The sequence below is a fragment of the Stegodyphus dumicola genome, chromosome 2, assembly GCF_044657685.1.
Source record: "Stegodyphus dumicola isolate Sdum_Otavi_A_Nest chromosome 2, ASM4465768v1".
Classification (NCBI taxonomy): domain Eukaryota; kingdom Metazoa; phylum Arthropoda; class Arachnida; order Araneae; family Eresidae; genus Stegodyphus; species Stegodyphus dumicola.
The window spans coordinates 186,133,766-186,158,134 of NC_140769.1; the positions used below are offsets into that span (position 1 = coordinate 186,133,766).

The 24,369-nt window shown below is 33.6% G+C and overlaps 2 protein-coding genes across 3 annotated transcripts in view; one reads left to right on the forward strand and one right to left on the reverse strand.

Moving 5' to 3' along the window:
* The window catches only part of LOC118182422 (histone deacetylase 8-like), a 183,367-nt gene that overhangs the window by 83,307 nt on the left and 75,691 nt on the right, over positions 1–24,369 (reverse strand). For both annotated transcript variants that reach the window (XM_085811523.1, XM_085811524.1), the window contains exon 2: positions 21,875–22,059. The gene's annotated coding sequence lies outside the window, so the exon portion shown is untranslated. The remainder of the gene's footprint in view (positions 1–21,874; positions 22,060–24,369) is intronic.
* Positions 20,203–24,369, forward strand: part of LOC118182420 (uncharacterized) — a 65,304-nt gene continuing 61,137 nt past the window's right edge. The window contains exon 1 of the mRNA XM_085811521.1: positions 20,203–21,109. Coding sequence (XP_085667647.1) covers positions 20,860–21,109 — 250 coding nt within the window. The 5' untranslated portion in view covers positions 20,203–20,859. The remainder of the gene's footprint in view (positions 21,110–24,369) is intronic.

Below are 24,369 nucleotides of genomic sequence, written 5' to 3' on the forward strand. Positions count from 1 at the left end.
TTTTAATTTCCACCTCAGATTTTTTTACCTTATTATAGTGTTCAAATATCGTTATTATAAAGTTCCTATTATATTTGATGTTAAATAATATGTGGAATATGAAAAATCAGTGGTATTTTTCATTTTAAACTGAAAATGATAGCGTAGCCAATCATATCTGGAGCATCTGTATAAGCTTATTGACTTGCTTTAAAATCTACCTATAATTTTTTTTCTTCCCTCTAACAGCAAATAAAAAAATTATGAAGTGAGATTTAACAACTTCGTTATTTTGTTCGTTATTTTACGAATTTTAATTTTTCGAGACATTGTCTTGTTAGAATTAAAGGAGGTTTTCCTCTTTCTGTTCTGTGCATGCGGGAGGGGGTAGAGAGGAGGAAAGGCAATAATGTATGCATAGGACTGTACCTATGAATGTAATAATATCAATATTATGAAAGACCAAGCGTTGTCTAGACTCTCTCTTTAATGCCTTGTCTAAGAAACAATCGCTGGGGAGGAATCTACTGGGGGGATTAACAAGATATTTCTAGTTTAGATTCATACTTGGCAAACCAGTGGTGGTTTGAATCGTTAAATAATTAAGAACTATAGCATTGGTATTATGATAATCATAATATAAAATTCTTTCAGGAGAGGAATATCAAGTGCCAATGTAAGAAAGTGAAAAGGGAATTAAAATATGCTCTTTTTAATCAAGACTGGTTAAAAATCTATAAACTATGAATATAATTTAAAGAGCGAATTTAGTAAAACACTTTGAATAAATCTAATTTTTCAAAAAGCTTTAGGCTCTGCTAGCAAGTTGTAAGCGCATATAAAAAATTTCATATACAGAATTTCTGCCTAACAAAAATATCTGATATGGACATCACGACTTTCTTGTATGGCCTACTGCAGGGGTTCCCAAACCTTTTCAGTACGCGGAGCACTTGAGAGTTTGGTTATTTTTTTCACGGCTCCCTTGTTGCAATATTTCTACCATAACGTTAGAAACGGCTAGAAAATAAAACGGCTAGAAAATATTTAATTTGGGCCAAAAAATTGCTGCACTCACTATGCAGTTTACTCTCACACAGCAAAAAATTCGCATGAGTCACCGAAAAATGAGAAATCGTTTAAATTAATGCATTAAACGCTTGTAGTTCAAAGGAGAAATAGCTTTTCTACCGTAGACGAATTTTGAAAATACGAGTATTTTCAGCTGTTAAGGGAAACCAATATAGAATTATAGGGATTTTTTTCCCTTCCACTGAAAATATAATACTAAATATACCCTTCAAATTTAATAAATCTAAAAACTGTTTATCAAACTGAGCGCTTTAAAAATAGTAAAAGCATTTCTCAGGCACAGAAATAAAAACAAAATTTAAATGAAAAAGTATAATAATTTTAATTGATAAGAAAACATACAAATAAAAGAAACATTCAGTAACAAACTGGAAACTCATTGTGACAGGTGAGCTTCTTGATGCCTGTATAGGTTTTCAAATCGTGGAAGATGACTTGATACAACTATTCTCATTTCTTGCTCCACATTGATTTTCGAAAGATATTTGGCTTTTATTAGAGCAACAGATGAAAACCAAACTTTGCACATATAGGATGTCGCAAAGGTTAATGAGGATCCGTAGAGCTTTAGAACTTAAAAGTTGGATACTAAATTTTGATTCAAATCCAAAACTTCTAATTAAACTCTATTCGTCTCGCGAATCGCAGATCAACATGAATTTCTCTACGTAATTTTCCGCAAAGCTTTGAAAGGTATTTTAGAAAAAGGGACAGCAATTCCTATAGAACGAGGACTTTATTAGAAGCTGTGTATTGGTGCAATGTAGAAAAACAATTTTGAACATCATCGTCATTCAGTTTTTTTTTTTTTTATCCACAGCTGCAGCATTTCCCTAAATGCTGAAATCTTTTCTACAAGTTTCAAAATGTGCATACATTGCCCTGTAGTGACAGATTGAAGAACTTTATTTTGTTAAAAATGCCGCCTTTATACTAGTATCAGCAAAATGTCTCGTTCGGCAAGATTCTTAGCGATTGCATGACCTTCCTCTTGCAGAAAAGTGTGAATTTCTTGATGCAGTCCGAACGCACGAGATAGGACGTTGTCACGCGAAAGCCATCGTGAACTACAACACTATAACATAGCCATGTATTCAGCTTCCACAACCTTGTACAGTTTTTTGAAAAAAAAATTGATTTTAGAGGTCTTAATTTTTATGTAGTTCCCTAGGTCTATGACACATTCTAATGCCATACTCAACTGAGTACTAAGCGACTTCGATGCTTCCAGTCAATACTGTAGCGGGTTTACACAGCATGCAGTGTTTTGCTGCAAATAAATACCTGCAGTCCCGCATAGCGACCGTACATTAATTGAGCACCATCAGTACATATACAGATGCACTTTTTCCAATCTAAATCATTTTCTATTATAAACTCGTCAAGCATTTTGAACAAGTGCGCTTCTGATGATGCTCTTACAGAACAGACCATCTTCAACATTATCATCCAGGAAGCGTAGATGTAGAAGATTTGCATCTTCAATTACTGTCAGTAGCCTCATCTAGTTGCGGACTGAGTTCATTTTCTTTCATTTTTCTCTATCAACTAATCATTGAGATTCTGAGCTATACATTGAATTCTTCATATATACGAGCTATACATTGAATTCTAATAGTGTTGTTGCATACAGGTACCTTAGAAATGAGTTTCTGCACAATAATATTAACTATGTCGATAGCAAAGCTCTTCTGCGATAGTATGCGGTATTTTGTACTTCATCACTCTGTCAGCTACCTTGAAAGACGCTAGTTGTGCGTTACTCGGAACTGACACTTGTTTAGCAAACACACTGCCTTGCTTTTGTAAATCTTGCAACTTCCTGCTAAAAAAAGTGTGAGATTTGTCGCCGAAGTTAGGAAGAATGATCTCAAGATGTCCCTGTAGCTTACTTGGGTGCATACATCTATTCATCGTTATTTCTTCTACTGAAGTAAAAGCAAAATCAAAGTAACTTTCCTTGTAGTTACGAGGTTTTCGCTTAGTAAAAATCTTTTCATTTTGTGAAATATCCACACGGATTCGTCGATTTATGGCAATATTTCGTCGAGATCACGACTTTTTTTTATCGATAGACGTATAAGATTGTATTGAGCTTCGCCATCCCGTTCTTGAGTTTGACACTGACGTTCGCAAGCGGAAAACGGAACACCAACAGATCCCACAGCTGAGAAGCCAAATGCTGCAATCCTGCGACTGGAAGTAATAGGTGCAAAAATATATGAGAATAATCGGGTGCAATCTGATGCAACAACATCGAATTATTGCAAACTGATAATAATAGTAACAGAATAAAGTAGCGCTTTAAAAAACGAAATTTAAGAATTAATTTAATAGGATTAAAAGGAGAAATAAAAATGTTAAAAATACAATTTAAATGGAATAAAATGACTGAAATATATCCAGAAAAATTTAAGGATCTATTATTTTAAGAAATAAAATCAAATTAATGAAAGTATAATAAATAAAAAATGCGGCCGAGCTTCCAACGCAAGTCTTGTTTCTTCTTGAAGCTAGGCAGGAGCGCTTCGCGGCGTCCCTAGCCTTACATAATGGCGCTCCAACACGCACACTTTGGGAACCCCTGGCCTATTCAATTATACACATTTTTTGCTGCACTTCATTTAAACTTATTTCCTCGAATTTCATTAGAGATGTATTTCTAATTCAATCAATTCAGATCTCGCTTCGTAGCAAGACAAAAATATATAAAAATCAAAACTTCATTAAAAATAGTAAAATAGAGAATATCCTAAAACACCAGATACAGTTAAAACAGTTAAAAGAAAAAAATTATTATTAAAATTAGAGTTTATGCGCTGGGGAAACAAGAAATTCGACTAGCGGGCAAGAAGACAAAATTGTCGGTGTACAAAATTGAAAGTTAACTTTTCGTCACGCTGGGCAAAAAGATACCGAAGATGGTACACCAACTGACTTAATTTAACTATTCTACTAAGAATTTCAAATTTAAACAAATGGCGGCTTCGTTAGGCTTGGCAGCGTCATTTAAACTTTTAAATTGTTGATAATTTATAAATATTGCATGCAGATTAACTAAAGGCATAAATCCTTCCCCAGAATATAAGAATAACATAATTCAATTACGTTTAAAGCAAAAAATGCACACTTCACTAATATATAAAAATAAAAAAACTGAGCTCACCGAGCCGAGTAATAGAGTGGCAATATATATATATATATATTTATATTTGTTTGGCACGTCCGAATGCAACAAAAAAAAAAAAAAAAAAAAAAAAAAAAAAGGACGTGCACAACTACGTGTTATAGCAATTTTATATGCGAAATTTCAACCTTGTAAGGCTATTCGTTTTTGAGTTATTGGAGATACATACATACGTACGTACAGACTTCACGAAAAAATCTCTTCTGAATCCATTTTAAATTCATTTAAAAAAAAAGAGTCCATTTTGGAAAAAAGAGCCCTTTATTCTGTACATACGTACAGGTGTCACGCAAAAACATCGCTCCAATGGATTCGAGAGCGGCCAAAATGGATATTTTCGTTGAATATGCCCCCAAAATGTTTCGCTATTGCAATACTTCCTTTACATCGTACGAGGACGTAAAAAAGGAATATAAAAAAAGGTCATTAATAGGAAGAAATCTAACGAAATAAACGTTTTCTTATTACGTAGAGATCATTCAATTTATCGGATGATCACGTCAATCTAAGCCCTCGATGGAATCCAAGCCACGGATCTTCCAATTGCCAGTTGGACGTGTTAATCCTTACATAATGAGAACAAGCGATAATTTCTTACATTTTCCCCTTTTCAGATTGTTGAGTCATTAGGTTATTTCGAAGCAAGAGAGATGAAAAATGTGCAATGCCCTCGCCATAACTCGAACCACGGACTTCTCGAATACGCGTCGAGCGTACTGATCACTACACCACAAAGGCATGTTAACAAGGCGGGAGAACTACCTTATATACTCCCCCTTTTTTACCTTATATACTTCCCCTAATCGCCAATCCTGGTGGTGGAGAATCATCATCCACCACCTTTTTTAGTTCGGATGCCGCAGTAGAGTCATTGGGATATTTTTTTGAAAGCAGGAGTCGAAAAAAGAGCAATGCCCTTGCCAGGACTCGAACCACAGACCTCTCGAATACGCGCTGAGTGTACTGATATATACACCAAGAACGCATGCTAACTAGACGGGAGAAATACCTTATAACTTAAAAGGCGAATGAGGAGAAGCAAGACAAGAGACCCAATTGACAGACCTCAAGGCGGTGAATTACAGCCCACACCATTTTAGTTTAGACGCCACAGCTGACAAGGTCTGATTTAATCGGAGTGACACACAGCACAACATATTCAGTTCTAGGTCTTAAAAATACAGAATTAGAAGCAAGAATAAAATTACTAAAAAAATATTTTAGATTTGTATTTTTTTTTTTTTTTTTTTTTTTTTTTTTTTTTTAAATATAGTATTAAAAAAGCTACGATTTTTTTTTAAAGAGCTTAAAACTTCAGATTATACTGAGAGAGACTTATAACGATATAATGAGAGTGATGACATGATTTTTAAACAGCTCCAGAATTAGTTTTGAAGACAACAGATCATAAACGTCAGAGAAGGCCTGGAAGAAGTAATTTTCACATTTGGAGGGGGGGGGAACTGAATTTTTTAACTCTATATTTCATTCATATACTTAACTGCTGAACCGATACACATAGGGAGTCGAGTGTAACGTATTAACAAATAGTAGCGAACTTCTGCAAATTGAATTTGATTTTTTAAACTGAGAGCGAGAGCAAAAAGTATGACCAGGCAGAGATAGAAAAGACTTCCCGCTCAGTTGCGTTTGAGGTGCTTTCTGATATAGCTAGTTCAAAGAAGGCATCAGAAGGAAAAATCTCTCAGTCGGGATAAAATTACATACTTGCCAACCTATGACACTCAAAAATCAGGAGATTTTTTTAAGAAATCAGGAGATTTTTCACAATGTTAAAAATACTTTTTAAATGATAAAAATATAGTTTTTAATGATGAATTAACTTTAAATACTTACTAAGTCTTAAATGCAAGCAAAACAAAAATACCTTAGACATAAAAAACATTTTTATTACTTGCACCGTAAAAAAAAAAAAAAAAAAAAAAAAGACACTTTAATCAGTTTTCATACAAATGTTATGGACAGTGGCAGATTTTGCTTTCGTTAAGAAAGAAACTTCATAATTTTGTTCATAGCAATTGCCACGTAGGCCTGCTTTCGCTAATAAAAGTTTTTCTAATGTGTCATCACTAATATTAGATCTAAATTTAGTCCTCGTTTTCGCAACAACACTGAAAATCCTCTCACACTCCGCATTACTATGGGGAACTGTCAAGATGGCCAACATAATTCTAGAGAGTTCACTATATTTTAAAATTACATCAGCACCTTTCAATTTTCCAATTAAACTCCACTGGGTGTCAATCCTAGCTGATTTTATAACTTCATCCAAGTTTTCTAATTGTAAACTGCAAAATTGCGACTGCAGTATATCAGTAGCAACATCAATATCGTCATCTTTCATGACTAAACGAAGTAACACAGGAAATCTATTCAAAAAGTACTTTATATCAGAAAAAGATGCATTTGCTAGAGCAGAAACATCAGCAACTTTAGCATGCAAAATCAGTTCATCGTTGACTGGGAATTTATGTAGTATGTAATCACATACTCGACAGAAGTAACTTCTAACATGAAGATAAAACTTATTTTTGTCTTCTTCTGAAAGTTCTTCCACTACTTTTGTAGTTGCAGCTCCTATTACCAAATCTTCATCTTTCTTCTGATTTTCTGTTTCACCATAAATCACATCATATATAGAATTACAAGACAAAACACAGACTGGTTTTACAAACTTTGATAAAATGTCTTTAAACAGATCATAAATCATTGATTGCAAAACATGAATTAATGGAATTCTGCTTTGTAGAATTGCGTTAAGAACATCGAATGATGGCAAAATGAATTGTAAAAAAAAGCAAAAAGCTTTGTTAAGGTCCGAAGAAAAAAACATAAATATTCGTTCTTCACAAGATAAACTTACAGTAATCGGAAAATGTTTCGTGTGTTGAGCAATTTTTTTTTATTTTGAGAGAAATTTGTATCAGCTTTACGCTTATATTTTGCAGTATTATTTTGAGAACTGACAGTTGAATTGCTGAATGATGCAGAAATTACTTTATTTTTCTCAAACCTATTTTTAACAATGGAAGTAGTAACTACATCTCCATTTACTTTAGGTACTTTATAACTTTCAATAGAGTCTTTTATCTTAACTCTCGAAGCATTTACTTCTTCTTTAAAAAATGCAAGAAGTGGGTTCCATTAATCGAGGATTCTAGATAAGCATTTCTTTAAAGACAGCCAGAGTGTACACACATGTTTCAAAATTTTTCTTATTTCAGTATTATGCAGCTGTTGGAACTGTTTCAATTTTTCCTTTCTTTTAGAACTTCTTTCAAGATAATAATAAATATCAACAATGTGTTCATCCACATTTAATGGTAAAGAAGCTGCCCCTTTTTCAGCTGCTAAATTTAAGAGGTGACAGGTGCACCTCATTATCTGCAAATCTGAATTTGCCTTTCTTAAGATGCCTGCAACACCAGTCTTCAAGCCTACTATTACTGGTGCATTATAGGCACCAAGTGCTAAGCAATTATCTAGAGGGACTGCATTTTCTTTTAAAGTTTTAATAATTAGCTGTGCTATATTAAAGCCTGTCGAATGTCCTTCTAAAGTGGGGACAGAAAGTAAACTGCACTCAATTTCTGAAGACTCTGGATTAAAAAAAGAAACAACAATTGGATACAGTTTTGAATCGGTATTATTGCTTCCATCCGTAGAGAGGCAGAACGGAGCTGTTTTAATGCAATCAATAACTGAAGATTTATTTTTCAAACCCATTTCTTTAACAATTGCACCTGTTTTGGTCCTTGCACTTGAGTATTTCTTAGCGATTTCACTATCGGGAAACATTTTTCTAAATAAAGCTGCAGCGTGATCCGATGCATTCAGTGGCAGGTTGTGCTCCAGTAAAACGGCAGAGAACAGACATTCTGCATTAATCACTTTTTGGTCTTTTGTTTCCGAAGAAAAATTTAATTTTTCGTTTTTTTCAAAACAACTCATGTTGTCCTTGTGTTTTTGTGTACGCACATGTTTGAGAACATCTGCCCTTCCACCATGCGAAATCGAAAAATCGCAACGGCAGATGGTACACATCGCAAATTTATTACATTTCCTTGAAGAAATAATGGAAGGAAAGTCAACTGTGTACGATTTTTGAAGCGTGCACGAGTATTTCACCTTTCTCGCAGACATAACAAAAGACGATAATTTCTAAAACTACGAGTATTTCCCAAAGGCACGTGTACTCACACAACTCAGGACAAGATGAACGAAATAACGAAAGAACATCCAAATAACGGCCCAGCGGCCAAAGAATCTTCTTTGCAACGGCCTTGAGCTTGCTTTGTGCTCATTGGCTAATATATGCCAGATGACACGCATTGGAGCTCGATGCCCATTGGAGAACTGGAGAACGACGTTTCTGGATACGTATGCTGTCACTCACAAAGCAGAAATTCTCATCTGATTCGCAAGGTTTTATTTTAGATATAATCTAGAGAAAATTCAGTTGCTTTCAGACGTCCAAAATCACTTTTTTTTTTTTTTGGTTCATATAACGAAGTATTAAGCCAAGTTCCATAAAAATCGTGAGAAATATTAAGAATAAGAAAAAGTCGGGAGAAATATATTGTAAATCGGGTTGGCGGGAGAGCGGTCGAAAATCGGGAGTCTCCCGCCTAAATCGGGAGAGTTGGCAACTATGAAATGAGATTCGATTATTTAAAAGTACAGTTTCCCCTCCTCCAGCGAGGGTATACCTCTAGGTGGCGTGGGTGGAATATCTACAAGTAATAAAATTTTCAGCGGACTGGTCACCAATCGATAGTCCTCCCGTTCATTTATTTTCCAGAGCACCAATGCCTTCATAACGGTGCCCCGGCATTATGGCACTGCAACTTTATGCAATTTAACCGCTGTTCTAAAACATAATAGTTCTTCATAACTGTGCGGCGCTCTAAGGGGACATTTATAAATGAAAATCAGTTTTTTGCTTGAGGTCCTCTTATGTCAATCCAGCGTTTTTCATTGAGGCAAATCCAATTTTCTTTTGAGTTACTGATTAATTAATTAATCAGGGGATAAAATGACTCTTTTGCACCTTTATGTAAAACGTTGAATTGTTACAAAGTTAGTCGTAAAAAACACCACATTGGCAAAAGGGTACTAAAGCTGTTAATCGCAACATTTTTTCAGATTGCGCTTCTCAGAACAGGACTCGGCTATTTCAATAAATTAAACTTTATATTCACCGAAACCGAAATGACAAATTGTATATAAATAAGAGGCGAAAAGGATGCATATAATTTTTTTAACCCAACTTTTTTTTCTTTAAGTCCAAAGGAAAGTTAGCTGTAAAGGGCTATTAGTCTCGAAACGGCATTTTGCGTCGAATCCCTAAAAGCGTTGAATTACTGTTCAGATTGTTGCTTCCAAATATTGTCGACCTGTAGTATATTTAAAAAAATTACATAATGAAGAATCTGCATGAATGTATAGATGTTTCTCGCACTGTGAAGAAAACAATAGCGTTGTCCACCACTCGAATATGGGTACCTGAAAGCCCGAATTTTGAATCTCGAATTTGCTTTAATATCTATTTCATATTTTGTAAAACTTTAACGAATTTTTGATTAAAAAACTCAACGATTTCAAAGCTAACAGTGGCAACACTGCATGGAATAATACCAAGGATGTTAAAATAAATGAAGTAAGCTTCCTCGTATGCCCAATGAAAATGAAGCCATGAAACGTCACAGTCTGATGTCACGACATACCGTGGCCGCTTCCATAGGCAAACTTTTGGTTAATTTTGTTTACATTCTAATCAGTGTTATCTACACGTTAGCTATCATAACGCAATTTTTATAAGTCTCCCGTTCTAATTTTAATACTTAACAGAAATGATTTTCTACTTAGAAAAATTACAAGAATTGCAAATAACAAATTCAAATTCAATAATATCTAAGTACATGAAAATGTGCAAATGGGAACTAGAAGGCACGGTAAAACCTAGAAGATCAGTGGAAGTTTCAATGGTATTTTAAGCAAACAATGTCTAAAAAACACTTTTCTGAGCCTCCGGACATTAATATTTGCTCTCATATTCAATATAATTTTATATAACTATATGTTTCGTATTCTTATCCGCACGCTGTATGGCGGCCTTTTTAAGTCGTGATGTCACGCCGTTGACATAACCTTGGCTTCATTTTTGTGATGTCATGCATACTCTATCTATTCTAACTTTCTTGGAATAATACAGCGCTTTTATCTCCAGTGAGCGAGACTATCTATCGGAAATTCTAAAGATATGATATTATGAAAAGATAAAGATATTTCAGATTTAAAATATATATGATATGATATTTTTTAGCCCAAAGGGACGTCAGTCCAAATGCTCTAGAAACGTGTATGTGTGCATAAATTAAAAAAAACGCTTCTTTGGGTATAACATAAAATCTGAAAGCTTTCAGATTTTCTTTTTTTATTATTTATTTCATTAACCTTTAATGAATTTTTGATTAACAAGCTCAATGATTTGAAAGCAAGTAATGGTAACACTTCAAATAAAACATTTTTATCTCCAGCGCACGAGATTGTAGCCATTCAGAAAAAAATGCAAGATATTTATCTTTCAGTTTTAATGAAGAAGGTTAGAATTGATAGAGTAAGCCTGACGTCACAAGGTTGAAGCCAAGGAAATGTCAGCAACGTGATGTCAAGACTTATGACGGCCATACAGCGTACGAGTAACCTATGAAACAAATTGTTAAATAAAATTACCCCGAAAGCAAATATCAACGCCTGGAGGCTCAGAAAAGTGTCTTTAAGCATAATGTGTACAAAATACCGTTGAAATTCCCGCTGATGTTCACATTTGTGTTACAGTTACCATGTACACATTCTTATGTACCTATATTTTATTAATTCTGAAAGAGTTATTTGCAATCCTCCTGATTTTTCTATATACTGAGTAGAAAATCTTTTATATTTAGTATTAAAATTAGAACGGGAGACTTATAAATGTTCAATGGTGAATAGCTATCATGCAGACAACTCCGATTAGAATGTAAACAAAACCAACCAGAAAACCTCTTATCGCAGCAGCCATGATGAGTTTTGACATCATACTGTGACGTTTCATGACTTCATTTTCATTTCGTGAGACACTAACGCGGACATACAACACGTATTTATTCAAATGTTCTTGGTTGAAATTAACAAACTGGGCTGTATAAAAACAATGCGTTGCCATGGCTAGAAATAAAATAATTTTATCTTCCACTCGCCAGCGTGTTGACATTCAGTAAAGGTGCTTTCAAATTTAATCTGGAAGGCTTTTGAGTAACAAAAGTAATAAATACAGTTCTTAAGAATACTTTTGTCTACTTTTTAATGTGACTGATTTAAAGAAACATGTATCAAAATCTTGGGATGATTAATCAGAAATATTCAATTTTTTATGAAATTACTCTAGCTGGACTCATTAAAATCATTATATACTTTTTTTTAATGATAACTATTTTAAACTGCTGACCGTGCGATAGGTTTGTTTTTAAAGAAATAATACAGAGAATATAAAAATAAGTTTGGCAACCTCTAGCATTCTATCAGGAATTCTAAAGTTTTGCTGTTTTTAAATATTTGGTGATATTGCTGTTGAACTGAACTTTATGTGGCGTAGGAGCGAAAAACGCGATATTTAATATAAAAAGATAATAATAAAAGGAAAAAAATATTAGGCATCTTACAAGAAAATTGAATATTGATATGATGAACCGAGAAAAGAATGAAAAAATATAAAATGTATGCCAACACGTAAAAACTTTATGAATTCTTAACATATGCTACTACTGAGCTTTGAAAAATGTGATTTTGTTGCTGATTGTATATGGCATATGTCCGAAGAAAATGATGCTTAATAATACTCTTTTTTAATTATTATTATTATTATTATTATTATTAATTAAGGCTTAGAGGAGTAAGTGAGTGCAAGGGCAGACTGGTAACCTGCGAGCTCAGCGAAAGCGTAAAAAACCTTAACAAACTCTTTTGGACGACCGTTAAATCTGAAACCTTTCAGTTCCTATATATATATATATATATATGTGTGTAATAAAAGCACAATTTTGGAAGCATTGATGTAAGAACACTGAGATGTAGATGCGCAGAAATACTGATGGCGTTGATACTTGATGCGTAGAGCGTTCATTCATTTTGAAGAAGAAGCGGTCGAGCCGGATTAAATTCCTTTTTCTTTTACTTAAATTCCCATTTGTGGCCACAATTTACTTGGCACTCCAATCGTGCCTATTTCCAGAACAATTTTGATGCTACTGCGATTAGAAGCGAAAATAGATGATTACAGCAACGTCTTAACAGGATGAAAGCGTAAGCGAAAGTGAAGGAGTGTCGCAGTAGTAATGCAGAGGAAGAAGAGAGGCAGTCAAAAAGTTTTGATTTACAATTATTTTGATTGAACAAGAGGTATCTGTATTATACGTTACGTAAAATGTAACGTAAATTGAATGTTTAATGAATAGTTTAAAAAGCTTAAAAATCTGTCTATAAAAAGGGCATTAAAAATGTGTTGTCACTCTCACAGTCAATGCAATATCTGCAGCCTGTTATTTTTCAGCACTTCCGTTTAAATGGAGAGCAACTTCAAATTTATGCTGAACTTTTATTGCCTGAGTAACTTCCATACGTGGCGTTGTTGTTGTTGTTACGATTAATCTCACTTTTCTGACCTAAGCATACGAATTTTATCGTGGAAAAGAGTACAAGACTACATCTATCGTTGGCAAGAGTCTTCAGCACCATACAGGTGACAGTCCGACTTTGCTCAGTTCTTTCCAATGGTCTCGCCCTCCTCTTCTCCTACCATCAACCTCTTGGCAGGACTTTCGGCTCGGCGTATATTTTGAGTCCCCACATGCCGCGCAAATACTATACATTTACAAACATCCATGTCTTCTCCAGGATCCAACCCGAGCCCTTCGGTTACGGTAATCAGCACCATCAACCATTTTCCTCTCTGGGTGGCTGATTTCAATATTTGACATCAACATATTGAACATTTTCTTCAAATGAATAATAAATTGATTTTAGTTGTTCACTCACTGAAATAGAGAATTAATTAAATGATGTAAAATAAAATCTGATAGATTTCTGGTGAAATTATAAATTTAAGGAACGTCACTTAAACAAATTTTCAAATTGTTAAATGATAAATGCATTGGTTATTTAAAAATATACTATTAGCTTACAGTTCTGAAATGATACACACTAATAGTGGAACAACATGTTTTGCGACAGAAAAGAAAAATTACAACACATTCTTCTCATCAGGAGCTGAAATTTTACTATTAACTTATGAAGCATTTGCACATCAAGACAATTTTTGTTAAACTGCTGAATTTACATTTTAAATCAGTGCTCTGTTTTCTAATCGATTAATACGCTAGTTTCTTAAACGTTAGATACTTTTAATGTTGTTAAGTCATTTTAACATACAGAATCCGAAAACATAACGTCCGATATTTTTAATGTTCTTAAGTCATTTAAAGATACAGAATCCGAAAACATAACGTCCGAATGATTAAGCAATTGCTTGAATTAAGCTACTCAGTTATTCAAATGTAATTTTACCAGCTCTCGTAAATTCATTAGGCTGGGACTGCAAAATAAGCCTTCGATGGGTAGAGGCTTTTCTTTCCTTAAAAGTCTCAACCGCAGTCTATGTGTTTACTCCCCAGAGATATACACGCATGCATCCAGAAGTTAGAAACGATTTGTAGTCATATTTATAATTAAAATAAAATTGGTTTATTGAAACTGCGTTTCACTTACATAAAAGAAGTGACGGACCCCTTTTATTTATGATTCCAGCGTCCTCCGGCTGGCATTACAATTTACCTAAAAAAATGAGAAATATAGGAGTCGGGCTTTGGTGGGCTTTGAAGCAATTTAAACTCTGTATTTAACACAATAAATGCTTAAAATTAAGCAAAACAACAACTTTGGCATAGATTTCGTCAAGAACGCAATCGATTTCGAGGGTAAATAGGACAGGTCCCTCTTCATCAGAAGCAAAGAAATCTGCAAGACAGTCTCGCAGATTTCTTTGTTCCCGATGAAGATTGTCCTGTACCTATCTGCTCTCGAAATCGTGCTAATTTTATGTTTCCCTTTGGCGTTTTCTCTTCTGTTTTGACAATAAATGCTTTGAACAGTGGTTAGTGAATCTGAACTCCAAGTTGCTGGTTCGGCTTTAGTTTGGTTTATTTGATTATGGCAAAGCACGCTAAAGCTAAAGGGATACCTTCATGGAATACTTTCTAAGGGAAACCAGTTCATATCTACGTTACGCATGGGACTCATATATACGTTACACATGGCTCAAACATTACGTTACGCATTTATCATGAAAACCGGCCGAGACCCCATTCGGCTGGAATCGAACCCAATCGAATTTCAAGCGTTCAGCTGTTTTACCGCTTAACCGCTACTGGTTCCACTCCCGCAAAAAAAGGAAAAAAAAAAAAAAAAAATTATTTGCTTGTGTTCATTTTCTCCCTCATTTCACGGGTTAACATCGGTTTACCCGACGGGTCTCGCTAGTTAATATCAGGGCACCGCAAGGGATATGCGGCACTCCTGAACAATGCTCTCGATGATTAGTTGGCTAAATGATTCATGGATTCGGGTGTAGAGACATTAGGTTATTTTTTAAAGCAGGAGCGATGAAAAATGAGCAAACGACTTTCCCGGGAATCCAACCGCGGACCTCTGAAATACGCGCCCAGCGTCCAGACCTCCCCACCACGAAGGCATGCCAAAAAGGCGCGAGAAATACCTTATATACTCCCTCCTTTTTAAAGGGAGACAGGGGATTTTAGGGAACCCAGTCGCCCAAATCCTGGCTGTGGAGATTTATCATCCACCACCCTTTAGTTCGGGCGCCACTGTAGAGACATTAGGTATTTTTTAAAGCAGGAGAGATTGAAAAACGAGCAAACGTCTTCGCCGGGAATCAAACCGCGGACCTCTAGAATAAGCGTCCTGCGTGCAAATTACCACACTACCAAGGTGGGAGAATTACCTTATACGGGAATTCCTGATTCATCTTCAAGCAAATACCAATATATCTTTTTTTTTTTTTTTTTTTTTTTTTTTTTTTTTAAAGGGGAGAACAATAAATGTATGAGATTGACTGCAGTCAGGGTTTCTTCCCTAATTAACTATGCTGCTGTTTCCTCTGGGTTTTCACTCACTTGTTTATTCGCAGGTTCTCAAGAATAAGTTATTGCTTTAAATACATATCTTATTCAAATCTTAAAATAATGAAATGCAAAAATTAATGTTGATTATAAAAAAGATTGCATAATACCCTCCCCATCTTTAGGAATTGCTGTAACTTGTAGCTGTAGAAATCAAGGATGCGATCCATTTCTACTGATTATTGAAGAATTAAGGTAATAACGAAATTTTAAATAAAAGATAATAAGGAAAAAATTTTACATTTTTCTCAATAATAATTACATTTTATAACATATCTTTAAAAATACGATTATTCTTAATCACGAAGCTAGATTAAACTCAGTATGTAAAGAATCATCGTATTTTCCTAGACATACTTTTATAGTATAAGTTGTACATCGAGCTGGTAACTGGAGTTCTGAGGTTCGAATCCTGGTGACAGAAAAGTTTACTTTTTTACATTTAATATTCAGTAAATAACAATATCTAAAAGAAGAGAAAGTAGATACATGATACGGAATTTATTCACCAAATCTGCTTATACATCCAGCCTTCTTCGCTGCAATTTTTAGAATCATCCGTAGTATAAAAATACCTTGACTTTTTAACGTAGATTTAGGGGCACTTGGAAAATAATTTTCAAATACCTTTGATGAGCCCTTCTATGTTTGAATATTGGCTTACACAGCGTTTTATCTCAGAAGCTGGGAGCTACTGCCGGTTTCAAAATTTGCTTTTTAAAGTGACTTTAACTATAATTCTTTGTTCTATAACTTTAACTATAATTCTAATTTTCACTATAATACTTTTGACCAAGCACGTGGAATTCCGGATTTTGACGTAAAATTCCCTCCTCCCCTCAGATCCGATGGGCTTTCGTCAGTTTGAATACGATCACAGAATAGAATACAAAAGTAGCACTAAAAAACTTTTGAAATGATTTATGTAACCTGCATATAGCCAATAATCATATGAAATTTGTCGTATGAAATAAGTAAAAAATTGCATTTTGAAGAATATATGCTATTTTTTCCAATAAAGATTGTGAATTCTGCAGCTAATATAAAGCCGCTCCCTCCACCCCCCCACCAATAGGAAAAGTTGTTGTTATTAAAAGAAGAGAATTTAATTTACGCATTTTTGAAGCACCGAATTTCCTTGATTAGAAAATTAGTCTTTATCATGAGATTTCGAAATCAAATCATTCTAAAATAAATAAATAAACAGAGACAGAGAAATCTGATTACTATAGAAAATCATTTGCTGACAAAATTTCTGCATTATTATGCATTTTATTGTAAATAGATGGCAGTTTGTGATGATCTTCGATATATAAATTTCAAGCATTCTGTGGATAATACAATTGAATTAACATATGTGAACGCTGAAGATGAAAATGCCAACTTGGATAACAAAAAATATGCAGACAACAGTGACGTCAGCAGGTAAAAGGAACATTACGAATGCATTTTGGCAAAGAGCGGAAAAGAACTCTAGAAGATAAGAAGAAATTATAAGCATGAAGTTAGTTTGCGCAGATGACTTAACAGTAGATGCAACCATAAATAGTAACTGAATCAGACAGGCACTATGATTTGTCTCTTCCTTTACATACCGTTTCCATAATTAATATTTGATAATTAATAAAATGGGTAAACGCAAAATTTTGGTACAATAATGATGATGCGAAGCATATGTTTTTATGTATATCATATTTTAAAAATGAGGTAATACCTAAATAAGAGAGTTCGAAAAATGAATAAAGATTCCATCTCAATATTCTTTGACGTTTTTCGAAAGGAATAGCAAATTAAGTGAAAGTTGTGTTTGTTTATTACGTTTAATCTTTTAGGCTTTGCTATATACTATCTCACAAACTAAGAAATTAAATTAGTTTTTGCTGGTATGCGCCCAAGGTGCCCGTTCACCTAATAAAAATATTCAATAAAAGCATACTGAAATATTCATAAAAGCACCTGACTACACATTTTTTATAATCGTAAAAAGTTTTTCCACGCTTTGCAATGGGATTATAACAATTCTAGCCCTCAGAGCGTGTAAATCAGAAGACAGATATTGACTGAGAAATGTGGTGTGGCTACAGGACAGTAAGTCACTTAGAATACTCCAGAGGAATTTTGTTCTAACAAAAATTCTTCTGCGAGATTCTGCAGCGTCATATGGTCTAGGTTATGAACACACAAAAATGTTATGTTTGAAAATAAGTAAAGACTCGATTTTTTTTAGAACAAACGGTCCACCAGCGGCCGAGGGTTAAAGTCGCTGAACACTGGTAGCTCGACCTGGGTTCGATTCCAGGCTAACGGGAGTTTTCCTCGTTTTCCCCGTGTGAAACGGGTATACGAGCCAGTTTTCCGCTGAAAATGCCTTCACGAAGGCATCTTTCCCCCTTAGGCAAGGTAACTCCTGAGTGTTTTGCCATAGCTCAATAAATTAACCACACTAATCTTGACAACAATAACAGCAGATGATTTACTAATAAACCGTCATGATACCCCAAACCTCTTTTCTTCGGGGGGGGATTTCTTCTAAAGCAAATAATGTGCAGTTAATTGTTTTTCAAAGCCTCTTGTAAATTTTTCTCTAGTGAGCTTGTTAATGTTGTGAATAATTTAATAAGAATGTAGGAAGTAGTCGTCATAGGTAAACGAAAAAATTAAATTACAAAAGTTTATAGACAAGACAAACCTGAATATTTGTCCATCTATCTTTACATGCAGACATATTGTTTTATTGGTAGCTATTGCCGTAAAGGAAACAAGTTTATAGTTGGTTTTGTAAATCACAAAATTACACTAATTTATTGCTAAAAGAAAAGATAATAATTTCTTTAAAATTTATTCTAAAAAATTGCTATCAAAATATACATTTCAAAAAACTTTTCCTATTTCAAGCAGTATAATTTTATATAAATATTATTAGTAGTATTTAAAACAGAAATTAAATGTATGCTTACTTTTGCACTATTTTTTTTTCTTTGTATAAAAACAGCGATCAAACAAATTTTTAAATATTTACAAAGCTCACATCAGCCGAAAGGCATCGGAATTTCAAATGAGACTAGCTTTAGTGCTTTATTTAAAACTTAATTATCTTTTAATTTGTGATTATTATTGAAATATTTCTTTTAGCATTTAATAAAACTGATATTGATACTAGATACTGGACGTACGTCTTACTTTTCCGGGAAAGAGCAAAATACTCGAGAAAAAATGAGTATCTGAGGAAGAAATCTCATGTCGAAATCGGACACCTTCAGGAGAAATTTTGCCGACCCATCAGCTCAAGAAGGCTTTTAAATAGATTAATAATCAGAAAAAAAAAAGGACAATTTTATATTGAAAGCGAAAAATGCTGTTTAAAATACTTTTTTCTTCTGCTCTACGTACCATGTTTTGTTACAGTCAATTTAAATATTACATCTTATATTTGTTTTATTATTTCAGTTGTTTTTTAACGATAATTTATAATTTATTAATTGTCCCTTTTTATTTGCTTTATTGTTTTATTTAAGTTTTTTACCTTTTTAAGCAAGAAAAAAATTTAGTTATTATAATAGTACAATAACTAAATTTTTACATGCTCATCATTAATTTCATATTTCATTCAGTTTTGATTACACATTTTTTGGAGGGGGGCTCACCGCTAGCGACGGCTTTCCATACGCCTCTAGCGACTCTTCTAATTTTAGGAATTAAGCTTTGAATACAAAATATAGTATTATTTCGAATTTAAGAAGCACTTTTTATTCAAATTTTTAGAACGTAAAATTAGATGCTGGTTAAATTCAAAGCGTAGATTTTAACATTTTATTTCTGCCGATCTCCCACTCCCCAATGATAGAGTATTTTCTAGCTATCCCTCGTATTGTTTTGTTTAAATGCCACTGAACATGATATGCTCTAATCTAATAATGACGATGAGAATTCAGATTATAAAAGTGAAGACGAGAAAGAGATAATGTATCTCAAGAAGATTCACAATGCAAATAAAAATATCTGCTTTTTGTCAATGCCTACTATAAAATCAATTTAATTTTTTATTATGACAGTTTTAAAGTTTTACTGCGGTACTTCCAGGCTGGTATATTTTAAACATGTTTTACAATTTTATAGTTATAATATTCCGCTGTAGCTTAAATTCCAAGTAATGCAGTAATTCAATTTTCTTCATTAATATAATCTTTCCTGGGATTATAGGAAGGCACTTAAGCCTCCCGATATAAGGTGCAAATTTGCATAACTGAACACTTTTAGTAGTGATATGTATATATACTGCTGATGATGTCATTCATGCAATGCTCGACTTCCTAGTACTCAGTGCCCCTAAAAACCGCTACAGAGAATAAATAGCTTTATTTACTAAGCAAAATGATACAAATGAGAAAAGTTATTCAAATCCTTACTTATTCTACCTTCATTTTCTTTCTTAAAAAATTGCGGTTAGAAACATGTGAGAAGTAAGTTACATTAAATGTTTCATCCCCATTTTTATTTCTGCACCCTTATATCAATTGCCGTGAGTGGTCTGACGCGAGGCGTGACGTCATTTCAGCTTCCGTGATTGGCAGAGACTCTTGCCCATCCTTTCTAAACTCCCGAAACATCTCCAGTCAAAAATCCAAAATGTCAGGTGCTTTTTTTTTTTTTTTTTTTTTTTTTTTTTTTTTTTTTTTTTTTTCCCCCAGCCCCCTCTCCTTTTCTCGAATACTACAACGTGTGGCATGCTACCGAAGTAGCCAAGGTGCTTTATAGTTAGATAGATAGATATATATATCTATCCCGGCATATAGGGGGTGTTAATTTAAAAGTGCTGGGGGAAAGAAAAGACGGAGAAAACATCTAAAAAATGGCTATTAATTTTGATATTTCTGCCGTTTTTTTCATCTCTGGTGCTTTTATTAGAAATATGGCGGTTGCAAGAGAGTTAAGGAAAGTATTTTGTGTATGTTGACATTGAGTTAAAAAAATATTCCAGCAGTAAAACCTTGGTGGTGACTTGAAGAAACATTTTTATAAAAAAAGAAAAAATATGAGCCTGGCAGTGCATATCGTATGAAGATGCCTTGTTCTTATTTCTGTTTGATACAAAGATGAAAAAATTGATATTTATTTCTAATTTTTTTTCGTGTTTTGTCGCAAAGGAAAGGGAATCTAAAGCCAGGCTGTGAAATGGTTTCAAAAGCCAGAAAATGTCGGTCGAGGTGCCTAAACTCTGTCTGAAAAATGAAAACGGTACTACTCAGGAAAGCAGCCAGAGAACGTGAAATATTCCAAGGGATCATCATTTTCCGTCACAGTTTGACGTCACCGTAAATCTGGAAGGAACAGAACTCTTCCGTTAGCATGCTAGAAGTCATAACGAACACTTGTACCGCACTCCATTCTATGTCCGACCTTGACGAATCTGAATTCTTGCTAAGAAACATGGATTTTACACCCATGTCCACTTCCACGATGGGCAAAGGGTTATATGTGGACAGTTCCACCTCGGATATGGATGTCCAGACTTCACTAGAACCGCAACCGCCACAGTTACCGTCCAGTTCATCAGAAGAGCAACCGGTTCAAAGCCAAACCAGGAAGAACACTTCAGGTATACAAAGCATTTTTTAAAAATCATTTACACAATTAGTGTTATTCTAAATATTTAAAAAATTTATTTGTCACCCTTGCATTAAATTAAAAAAAAAATATTGATCGGTTTAATACTAAAGTGCTGTTTCTTAAATGCTCAAAAAAGTGAAAAAAGACGGTATAAAACTGACATAATTTTAATAGATTTGTAATTTTCATTTCCACTGCATAAACAGCCTATATACTAGACCCATGAAAGATATTCATAAACTAGTGTGGACGTCAACAAACTCGATAATTAGGAATCCGTTTGAATTCTCAATTTAAATATATAATAAGAAATTCATAAATTTCATCATAATTGTTTAATTACCACTTTGTGTTTCTCGTTATAAAAAACTAAAAAACGATTAATATTTCCAAACATATCCTACTCACGCTGTAGTACCACTCATCATACAAACAGTGAAACGATAGCAGTCTACATTTCATTATTAGAGAATAAACCAATCATCTTGAGAGATGATTATCTCAAGATGATTGGCATAAAATTGTGGAAATGAATGATTGATATTATTTATTGAATGATGATTAGGAATAATTTTATATAAATTTAATACTCATAATAGTCTTTGCTAAAGGCCTTTAAAGCTGCTACATTTATACACATAGTTTTAATAACTGTACAAATTAAAACATCTTTGTAATTCTTTTTGTTAGATGATTAACAAAAGTTCATTTTTAACAATATATTTATATAATTAACAATTAAAAAAATCCTTACTTATTTTTCAAGTCCTCCTGTCTTTCGTCAGATTCTTTGCCCTCTTGAATGTGGTTTTCGTTAACAGTTGTTTTCGCCGCTTCTAAACCTTTTAGACTATGTCGTAGATGTCGTCATTTTACTGGGTTTCATTTTTGCCAGTAGTGTTGCATTTCAGTAAATTTGAAAGCTGTGAATAAGCACTCCTGAAATTTTCAAAGACCAATTATAAAGAATTCTTTAATCGCAATAACGTCTATTCATTTGTAATTCGAGAAGCTTTATCCAAGCATACAACTCTCGTGTTGTTCATTCTTATGTAATATTAATTTTGATCTCCCCTTTTGATCCCTCAGGTTTACTAGATTAGCTTACTAACTCTTTTTACAACATTTCAGAAAAATCAGTTTCAGTGGAGAATACTATATCACTTAGTACCACCCACTCTGTCTGCGCTCAGTTTTCAAACTTTCTTTGGGGACAGGAGACAACATGTACTTAAAAGTTTAAATTTGTAATATTAATAACCGTACATTAATTAAAGTACATTACCCATTGGAACACAGATAATAATTAAAAAAATTCGATTTAGATGGATAAAAATGATAGGATTTATAGGGAAATTAGAAATAAATATGTTTGGCTTTAATAGTAACCTGTATACCTTCTCATCAAGACCACTTCCCACTGATGGCCACCCCTAAAATAAACACAATATAAATAAACATTGGTATTTATAACACTAAGACAATCGCCTTCAAATCAGACCAAAGTCATCATATGCACGTTCATTAAAACGATCAGCAAATACCTAATTTCTGTGTCAACCTTAAATATTTTAAGTATTAAAAAATCAAGTCTTTTTTTGTTTTAAAAAAGCTATTAAGCGTTATTAACATTAAAAAAGATTTGTTATCTGTTCCTGAAATGTTAAACTTAAATGATCTGTTTCTGAAATAATAATCTCAGTGTGGTCATAAAAGCTCAGCTGTAATATAAACAAGGCTGGCAAGTTTGTGCCAAAGTAGTTAAAACCACCAGTTAAAATCGGTAGGATAGAAACTCATTAAATAATTTATTAGAGTATTATAAGTTGTACACAGAAATGTATTTTACAAGTAAAGTTGAGTCATGACGTTAATATAGGTTATTCAAAGGTTACATAGCGGCAGTTTCACCATTCAAGTTCAGCCTGGCAATTTCTACAAAATAATTTATGATAAAAGATCAATTTCGCTGCTGCTTTAGAATCCAGAGAATTGCTTAATACTTTGCAAATAAAATAAAAAAAGATGGAGAATATTCTTTAAAATTTATGAGTACTTGCAAGCAGTATTATCATTCAGCAAATTAAGTTATGAAATCTTTATTATAGTTGTTTTATTGAAATTAGACCACCATGCAGATGTTTAACATTTTTTAAGACTTCAGCGAAGAAGTACGTGCAAGGAAGATAAGTTGATTTTGTTTGAGAAGATGTGTCATGAAGTGATGTGTCCTAGCACATTCTTGCTGCTCACTGGAGAACTCAGATACTATGGAATTGAATAAAGCATATGAGCTATCATTTCACGTCGAGTTTTTGCTTGATTGTATCTACTTGTTTCTGATAAGTTTGCATAATATTAGCATCAGCCACTAGTGTTAACGAAATTTCACAAACTTATTAGGACAATTAGTTTTTCGAACATAGCGAGCGTAACTATAGTACGCTTTTAACAGCTGCAACAAGTGTTTTATTTTTTTAATTATCTTATTATTTATCACTTAACCACTTTTTTGCCATCATCATGACTTTCTGGCATTTGTAAGAAATAAGAATTATTTCTTGAAAGAATAATTATAAAACAATCTATCAGGCTTTTCTACCTCGTACTTCCGGGTGGGTACTTGTGGCTTCACAATATCTGTGAATTCTTTTAAGCCAAGTATAAGTATCCCGCCTGTGAAGAATTTTGAAATATTTCTGAATAGATACTACTTATTTCGTAAAAGATTAAGATAATAAACAGAATATTCATAAATTGCATACGTTAATCATTCAACACAGTATCAGCCATTCGGTATTTATAGAGGTGTGTATACAATATCCGTCAGTTGTTTCTACTTAGGAATATGCACTTGGTCATATCGTAAAAGATGGATAAGCACTGCCACAGAATGAAATACTAGAACTATAAAAGAACTTTGCTATTGGCATATCAAAGCTTCCTTTGTACTTTGAATGTTAACGACAAATTTTCTCATACTAGTCGGATAGGGTAAAATCTATCTTCTGCAGGTGTTCTCCACCCGCTTTTAGCTCCTCAGCAACGGGAAACTGAAGAAAATGATCAGGTGCTTTCACAATTTCCATGCCAGAAATTAAACCTACTTCTGCGTATGTTTACTGTTGATTTCGTAATCTCACTTTATTATTCTGGGTTTCTTCATTCTAGAGCAGGGGTGTTTAAAGTGCGGCCCAAACGCAAATTATGAAAGTATTTAAATTTACACATTTTTATTAAAAAAATAAA